The 9,375-nt window shown below is 39.6% G+C and overlaps 1 protein-coding gene across 1 annotated transcript; it reads left to right on the top strand.

The window, feature by feature from the left end:
* Positions 1-598: 598 nt before the first annotated feature.
* LOC122023058 lies at positions 599-2,872 on the top strand. Its single transcript, XM_042581153.1, has 6 exons — positions 599-712; positions 900-1,046; positions 1,129-1,296; positions 1,551-1,614; positions 1,692-1,790; positions 2,777-2,872. The coding sequence occupies exons 2-6, from the start codon at positions 904-906 to the stop codon at positions 2,870-2,872; spliced, it is 570 nt and encodes a 189-aa protein (XP_042437087.1). The 5' UTR covers positions 599-712; positions 900-903.
* Positions 2,873-9,375: the final 6,503 nt, after the last annotated feature.

Raw genomic sequence — 9,375 nt, 5'->3', positions numbered from 1 at the left:
TGTTGGACAAAAAAAAGAGGGGAGAGTTCATATCTTCTGGAAGCAATGACGTATTAACTACTGCATTAGGGAGCCAAGAACCTTACGGAAGGGTTAGAGGTGTAGGGGGATTTGTGAAGCCCCAAGTCTACTTCAAAACTCCAAGGAAGAAGAGGGAGTTGGTGTCAAAGGCTTTGGCTGAAAACTTCAAAGAGCAAGCGGAGGAAACAAAGATTTTGAAAGCTGAAGTTGAAAAACTGAAGGCTCTTCTTGCTCGATTTATGCCAGAAACAAGTGATCGAGTTTCTGAACGTGTAGCATCTAACAAGTCATCGCACATGGCAGTTCAAATATTGGAAGATGATGTGGAAGTTTTTGAATGCGACAATTCATTCAATCAGGTTTTGTATTATATTTGGTACATTAAATTTGTTTCCTAGCTTCAGATATTAAAAGATAATATCTTATTGTTCAGGGGAAAAAATGTCATTTGGCTCTGAAGAATAAGGGGAATGTGGTGGCATATGGCACGATAGTATCCGACGGAGGCCCAAATGTAATGTTGCACAATGCTCCACTTGGGGAAGGCAACTTAAAGGTGTCTGTTGATGTTGTTTTACAGGAGGAAGCAGAGCTTCCAATTCCACTTAAGTCGGGACCAACAGTAATGGTAGATGCTGTTGGAACTGTGGTTGGCTGGCCAAAAGAATTGGTGATATTTCCGACGACAAAGGTATTTTCAGTTCACTTTTCTGTTGCTATAGTTATATATTTTGCTACAATTATTTAAAATTACAGAAAAAGGAGAAACCTGCACCACCATTTGCTATTTTGGAGGTTCCTGATGAGAAAAATAAATTCAAGGAAGTTGAAAGTGCTCTACCAATGCCATGCAAGTTTTTGTATTCTTTTGTTGTTAGACTGATGACTGAGGAGGAGACCATTCCTATCGAATTTGATGAAGCCATGTTTGGACGTAATGTGAGTACATCGTTGTTGAGAGAGGATATCATGCGCTGTATGGAAATGAGAGAGATAGGGTCCAGGCAAATTTTGGTTTACATGGGGTAAGTTATGTCTTATATACAATTCTTCTCTTTGCATGAGTTCATGTCTTAAGTAACCATGTTTTTTATTACTTGAATGCAGTTACTTGTACAAGTACTTGAAGGAAACAAACAGGGCTGAGTATGTGTCGTTTGTGGATCCCAACAAAATACCAGCCGCTCAAGATGGCAGTACCTCTTCACAACACATTGCTAATCAGTTGAAAGCATCAAACGGAGACAGCATATGCCTTATCCCATACAACACTGGGTATATTTTTAATCCCTGCTCAATTCCTAATACATAGTAGCTTAGCTATATATTGACAATCGTGCAGGAACCACTGGATCTTGACCGTTATAAACGAGGACAAAGATACAATTTATTTGTTGGACTCAATGGGTAATAGGAACCGAGATAACGCTTGGAAAACTACAGTGTGCAAGTATGTTTTAGATTATGTAGATTGTGAATAGATTGATTAGCAAATATGAAATGAAATAAGTTCTATTTTTACAATGTAGTGGAGTGAGGACGTACCTTTGTATGAGGGGTAATCCAAAACGACCAACTTTCAAACAGTTGACGGTATGTCTTATTGAAAACATGCATTCCTGGTTCTTATATATTTGGTTTTTCACTTTGCATTAACTTTGATTCATTAGGGTAATCTCAAACAACAAGGTTGTGTTGAATGTGGATACTGTGTCATGCGGTACATGAAGGAGATTGTTGAATGTGAGGATCTACAGTTGGAGAGGAAGGTGTGTGAATTTCTTCCATTTTGAACAGGAATGCACATACTGAATCAAATCGTTCACGCCCTGCTACTGCTTTCTTCTCATGCTTTGATATGGCTTCTTTCCTTCTTTTTTTTCCTCGCCCTTAGATGACACCCTGTTTATGGTTTTATACAAAACTGTGTTATGCATAGTTCTATTAGTAGCTGGGGGAAATTAGTAACTGATTTGGGCATGGTTACCTTATAGACCTAATAAACTATTAAATTTCTGCTTGCCGATGATTGAGAATATAGAAGGCTGTCAAGGAACAACTATAATAGTCTTGCTATTAGCACTAATGTTATAAAATGCTTTTAATTAATACTAGTCATTTGCTAATAACAATGACAAAACCTTTCTAGACACGTGCTTAGTTTAAATCAAATCCAATAGAACCTTAGGCATCAAAATATAAACTGTATTATGAGTTGAAATTTAGATGTTTTAAGATGAGAGACAAGGGATCATAAGTCATACCTCGATATTGAACATTATTTATGACCAAGGTGGGTAGAATACTGACATCTCCACGAGAACCATGCCCAAGCTACCATAAGAAAATGTTCAGCATATCAGCTAGGCTACTTGAAAGATCCAGTTATCTGTCCACACCGCTAATTCAGTACTTTCGTGTTGTGTGATTATTGAGCAAGTCTCATTGTACAATTTTTTGCTTTTTTGTCATAGTGCATGTGAAATTGAGAATGCAATACATTAATTTAACTGAGCATCTAATCACCATGCGATTGGAACTACTAAAACTTAAGGTTCAAAAAACTGTTGGATCATTTTTATTGCACATTTGATGAAATGTTATTGTTACTATAAGAGTGCATATAACAATACATATTTATTTGTCTTATCATGCTTTTGTTAATTTAATTCATGATTTTTTTGTCAACTTACTGTGTTTTGATTTAGTGTTTTCAGTTACAAAACATAACATGATGGTTCTTTCTAAATTGCAGTTTGCAGGTTGTGTGAAGAACCAGTACTATACGCAGACACAATATGATGACGTGAGAATCGAATGGAGTGAATTTGTGTACTCGTATTTGAAGTGAATTGCAAGTTGTGTGAATGAACTAGTACATATTTTTGGTTTTTTATAGCTTATTTTGATCATATTTAGGGAGATTTGTTTTGTATAAACATATGCTGAAATCATGGCTTATTTTGATCAAGGCTTATGAAGTTACCTTTTGTGATGCTCAAAATTACTGAAGTCTAAAAATAATGAAGTAAAAAGAGAAAAAATACTTCACATTATTCATAAAACCCGAAGTAAAATCTACTTATAACTTCGAAGCAATATAATTTGTTGCTGTAAAATAGTATCAACTACTTCGGTTATTACCAAAAATTTCGAAGTAGTATCTATCTGTTACTTCGATCCAGAACGAAGCTAAATGTAATTTAATCGATAATTACTTCAGGAATTAACGATATATGACGAAGTAAAAGTAATCCATTTACTTCATTTTTAACCGAAGTTAAAGTAGGTATATTACTTCACAACAAATACTGAACGATGGAGTCGAAAAGGATTAATTACTTCGGTGTTTTTAAAAACCGACGAAGTTATATGCACTTTTTACTTCGTAATATGTCCGAACCCGACACCCAATACGACTTCGTTTTTTCTGGGCCTACGACTTCGGAGTTTATCCGATGTAAAATGAATATTTTTACTACACGCGTGTCTACTTCGGTAAAAACAGGTCTTTTACTTCAGGTAATCAACGAAGTAAAAAGCTGTTTTTCACATAGTGCCAGCTTCTCAGACAGGATCAAATTTGGCGACGTCTATGGGAACTTCACCTGATTCTGAGACTACAGGATGGAAAAAGCCGGAAAATCAAACCTACTCACTATCAGTCGTGAAGATTTAGATTTCCTCATCAATTCTCACGTTCAGAAAGCCTTACAACAACAGCAACAACAATTGCAAGCCCATACCGGAGCTACTCTACCCAGAGCTCATCATCCAGCAATATCAACTACCGAGCATCGGAAAGGAAAAGAGCTGGAAGAAGAGGAACATGCATATTTTCCTCCAGCCGTTGTTTCTCCGACAAGGCATCCACGAGCCTTTCTTTGCACTCCCGTGGATCAAGGGGGCAAGAGGCCCGTGTTCCAAGAATCCTCTGGTGAAGCACCGGATAGAGAAAACCGCAAGATCAAAATGATAACTAGTGATAGCTCACCAGAGAAAGTCATCTCCCCATTCTCTCAAAATGTACTAGATGATCCGCTTCCTAAGCGATATCAAAATCTTCAGATCGGAGAATATACTGGAACAACTGATCCAGAAGATCATCTGTTAAAATTCAAGAACGTAGCATTATTACAGCAATTCTCTGAAGGGGTGAAGTGTCGGATGTTTCTCACTACCCTCGGAGGAGCTGCACAGCGCTGGTTCAAGAGATTACCAGAGAAGTCTATTCGGAAATTTAAAGATTTCAAGAAAGTCTTTCTACACCATTTCTCCAGCAACAAAAGGTATCATAAGACTCCTTAGAGTTTGTTTTCAATTAAGCAAGCCTCTAAAGAGTGTATCCGAGCATACATCAAAAGATTCAACCAGGTAGCTATTGACGTCCCTAATGCTACCACTGAAATATTAGTCAGCGATTTTTCTCAAGGTTTAAATGATAATGATTTCTTTAAAGATTTAGTAAGGAATCCTCCTGTTAATTTTGATTCCTTAATTGAGCGTGCCACCGAGTTCTTTAATGTGGAGGAAGCACAAGCTGCTCATAGAAAGGAGGGTGTTACCTCTTCTCCTACCCAGATTAAGGAAAAAAGCTCCGGCTCCTGTGCCTCCACCGAGAGGTCCTAGAATAACTCACCCACCTCATCGACAATCAGAGTATCGTCCACATGCCGTACAACATGTGGAGATACAGCCAGAGCCACCAAGGAGATGGTGCACTTATCACAAAACCAGCAGTCATCATATTGAAGACTGCTTTGTTTTACGAAATAAACGAGCTAATCGGGAGTGTTATCATAGGATGAACTATTATCGACAGCAATACCCCAGGCAGCAAAGCCCACTCAAACTGGAATATCGCCCGGTCGAGCCTCGGCAGAAAGCAATACCAGTCCCGGCCGGTACCAACCAAGTGTCAGAGAAAGCACCATCCGAAGCTGCGACGACTCGGAGGGAAGAAAACAGGAGTAATGCTGCTCGGGGTAGTATCAATATGATCACGGGCGGACCCACTGATGGGGATTCTAATAGAGCCAGAAAAGCACATACCCGAAGACTGGAAATTCATGCCGTGGGATGTAGTATGGAACGAGCGGCCGACCCTGAAATAAGTTTTGGGCCCAGAGATCTCGAGGGGGTAGAAATACCCCATGATGATGCCCTGATCATTAAAGTTGTCATAGCCAACTATGCCATTGCTCGTACCTTCATAGACACGGGCAGTTCGGTCAATATTATATTCAAAAAGGCTTTCGATCAACTGCAAATCGATCCGAGTGAACTTCAACAAATCGTTACTCCTCTGTATGGATTCACAGGCAATGAAGTATAACCTTTAGGTCAAATAAAGTTGGCCATTTCTCTGGGAGAAGAGCCTCTGATGAGAACCAGGAGATCTTATTTTATGGTTGTAGACGCTCCATCCTCTTATAATGTGATATTGGGTCGACCTACCTTAAATGAGTTTAGGGCGGTCGTTTCTACGTTTTGTCAGAAGATTAAATTTCCGGTGGATGACCAAGTCGGGGAGGTGCGAGGTGATCATAAGATAGCCCGAAAATGTTATGTAGAAATAATTCAGACTGAAGCTAACACCGCCCGAAAGATTCAAAGAATGGAGGTTAATGCCATTCGGGAGAAGCAGCCCATCCTGGTTTATGAGGAGAAGGAAGAAGTTCAGATCCAGGCCAGTCGGCCTGAAGTTACTACATATGTTGCAGCTGATCTTGATCCTTCTCTTAAAGCCAAATTGGTGCAATGCCAGAAGAAGAATAATGATGTATTTGCCTGGACTCCCAAAGAAGTCTCGGGCGTTTCTCCTACAGTCATGGAGCATTCCTTGCATGTCTTCAATATGACCGCCCGGTCATGCAAAGGAAAAGGAGTTTTAGCATGGAACAAAACCAGATCATCAAAGAAGAAATAAATAAACTTATGGCAGCTGGTTACATCAAGGAAGTATAGTTTCCAAGCTGGCTTGCTAATGTGGTGTTAGTCTCCAAGCCTGGAAACAAATGGCGAGTATGCATTGATTTCCGGGATCTCAACAGAGCTTGTCCAAAAGATTATTATCCGTTGCCTAGAATTGATCAATTGGTAGACTCCACTGCGGGATGCGAATGCATCTCTATGCTAGACGCTTATCAGGGCTATCATTAGGTCCCCTTAGCTAAAGAATATCAAGAAAAGGTCAGTTTTATAACATTTGAAGGTACTTATTGTTATAATGTTATGCCTTTCAGACTAAAAAATGTAGGAGCAACCTATCAAAGGCTTATGAATAAGGTCTTCCAGAAGCAGATTGTTAGAAATATGGAATTATATGTTGATGACATCTTAATTAAGTCTCTTCAAGCTGCTGATCTGTGCAGGGATATATAAGAGACCTGCGAGACATTAAGGCAATATGGGCTCAAATTAAATCTGAGCAAATGTTTATTCGGCGTGAAAGGGGGGAAGTTCCTTGGATACATGGTGTACGAACGAGGGATAGAGGCCTACCCGAGCAAGGTCTAGGCACTGCAGAACATGGAGCCACCACGCAATGTGAGGGAAGCTCAGAGACTGACAGTCCGAATTACAGCCTTTTCTAGATTCATTTCTAGATCGGTCGATCGTAGTTTCCATTTCTTTAAAATACATAGAAAGGCTAATAAATTTCAGTGGAATGAAGAATGTGATAAGGCTTTCCAAGAATTGAAAGATTATTTGTCTACTCTCCCTGTATTGGCTAAACCCATAGAAGGAGAAACTCTTTGGGTATATTTGTCTGCTAACGAAAACGCTGTGGGCTCGGTATTAGTCAGACAAGAAGGAAAGGAATAACAACCTGTATATTTTTCTAGCCATTTATTAAAAGGAGTTGAGTGTAGATACACCACACTAGAAAAATTAGTTTATGCTTTAGTATTGACTGCTCGGAGGTTGCGCCCATATTTCTTAGCACATGAGATTATTGTATTAACCAATAGTACTCTTGGACGGGTGCTACTCAACCTAGAGGCATCAGGTCGGCTGATCAAATGGACAACTGAACTTGGGGAATATGACATCCAATATCAACCTCGCTCGGCTATCAAAGCACAAGCTCTAGCAGACTTCATCATAGAAGTTCAAGGCCCTGAGGAAGAAGACATTTGGAAAGTTTATGTAGATGGTTCTTCAACTAGACAGGGCAGTGGAATTGGTGTTCTTCTTATATCTCCAAGGGAAGACATGCTTCAACTCTCCATCAGATTGAATTATAGAGCCACCAACAATGAGGCAGAATATGAAGCCCTGATAGCAGGATTGCAGGCCGCGCGACATGTTGGGGCGGCTCGAATCATTATGTATTCTGATTCTCAGTTAGCAGCTCAACAATTGTCAGGTAATTTTGAAATTAATAATGACATACTTAAGTTATATGCTGAAGCATTTGATAAGTTGAAGTCCCAGTTTCAAGAAGTAAATATACAAAAGGTTCCTAGAGCTGAAAATCAAGTGGCAGATGAACTGGCTAAGTTGGCCTCTGCTATAGTGCCATGGAATCTAGATCGGCCCATAGAACAAACCCAGTTAATATCTTGTGTTGAAAGATAGGCCGAAGTAGAAATTCAAGGTGATTGGAGAGACTCAAATCATATTGTATTTACAGCAAGGTATTTTTCCTAGTGATATAGAACAGGTAAGGGTATTCAAGAAAACAGCTGCTCAATACACTATGGTAGGAGAGCAGTTATATAAAAGAGCTTTTTCTAGACCTTTGCTCAAATGTATTGGCACACAAGATATACAGTTTATTTTACGAGAAGTCCATCAAGGTTCATGTGGTAGTCATATAGGAGGGAGATCTTTGGCTCGCAAAATTCTGCTAGCAGGATATTTCTAGCCTACTCTATATGAAGATGCTAGGAAGTTGGTAAGAACTTGTATTTCTTTTCAAAAGCACCAAAATATCTTACATCATCCTACACTGTTACTGAGAACCTCTATAGTTGCATGTCCCTTTGATCAGTGGGGCATGGACATAGTAGGCACGTTTCCTGTGGCAGCTGCACAGAGAAGGTTCTTATTGGTAGCGGTAGATTATTTTTCTAAATGGGTGGAGGCAGAACCACTTGCTCAAATTACTGAAGATGCAGTTATTAAATTTCTATGGAAAAATATAATCTGCAGATTTGGTATTCCTCATAAATTGGTCTCTGATAATGGAAGGCAATTCCAAGGGGATAGGATTTTAGATTGGTTCAACAGTTACGACATCACTCAGGCATTCACCTCTGTGGCTTATCCGCAAAGTAATGGTCAAGCAGAAGTAACTAATAGGGAAATCATAAGAGGTTTAAAGAACAAACTGGATCATGTCGGAGGTAGCTGGGAAGATGAATTACCCAGCGTGCTTTGGGCATGTCGTACTACGCCTCGAGAGGCTATAGGAATCACTCCCTTTCAATTAGTTAATGGAGGAGAAGCAATAATTCCCATCGAGGTGGGAGTAGAATCTGAAAGAAGATAATTATATGATGGGGACAATGAAGGTCGCCGACTCATGGAGCTAGATTTAATAGAGGAGGTTAGAGATAAAGCTGCTACTCGTCTGGCCTCATATCGACAACGGATGAGACAAAACTATAACAAACGAGTTATCCCCAGATTTTTCTAAGTAGGGGATTTGGTATGGAAATGAATTAAACCTGTCGGAGATGTCAGTAAGTTAGCACCACAATGGGGAGGACCTTACAAAGTAATAGACAAACTCACATCAGGTTCATATTATCTCCAAGATACTGAAGGAAGAATTCTGGAGCGTCCCTGGAGTGCAAATCACTTACAGCCTTATCGAACTTAATTGCATCATACTACTCAAGAATGTGTCTGGAGAAGCAAATCACAATTATTTGAGACCCTTGGTGACTGAGGACAAGTATACCTACAACATATGTATTCTATTTCTTTTATAAAAGTCAAGCAAGACCAATACCGCCATGGAAATAAGAGTGATTCATATAGATTGATAAATACCAAGGGAACTTTCATTATCTATTTCAAGCAATCTAAGGGGGAAACCCTAAGGGTCTATGCAGCTCCCTTCAAGAACCTAGAAACTCTGAAAACTATCACAAGGTTAGTACAAACTTCATATTCTTATAGAATGAAGTCGATCGGGAAATCCCATGAAATAACGCGGACGGGTCTTCATGGGAGGAACAGGAGACTCTAAACCATCACAGAACATAAGTCGATCAGGAAATCCCATGAAATAACTCGGACGGGTCTTCATGGGAGGAACTGGAGACTCTAAACCATCACAGAACATAAGTCGATCGGGAAATCCCATGAAATAACTCGGACGGGTCTTCATGAGAGGAA

Source organism: Zingiber officinale, chromosome 9B (genome assembly GCF_018446385.1).
Source record: "Zingiber officinale cultivar Zhangliang chromosome 9B, Zo_v1.1, whole genome shotgun sequence".
Lineage (NCBI taxonomy): Eukaryota > Viridiplantae > Streptophyta > Magnoliopsida > Zingiberales > Zingiberaceae > Zingiber > Zingiber officinale.
The sequence above is the reverse complement of the archived record's forward strand: the minus strand, read 5'-3'. Positions and strand labels throughout refer to the sequence as shown.

Bases quoted from the DNA above. Each gene is read 5' to 3' on its own strand.
- LOC122023058 (XM_042581153.1), top strand. From the start codon at position 904: ATGACTGAGGAGGAGACCATTCCTATCGAATTTGATGAAGCCATGTTT. The intron at 1,047-1,128 runs GTAAGTTATGTC...ACTTGAATGCAG, and splicing joins CAAATTTTGGTTTACATGGG to TTACTTGTACAAGTACTTGA. The intron at 1,297-1,550 runs GTATATTTTTAA...TTTACAATGTAG, and splicing joins CTTATCCCATACAACACTGG to TGGAGTGAGGACGTACCTTT.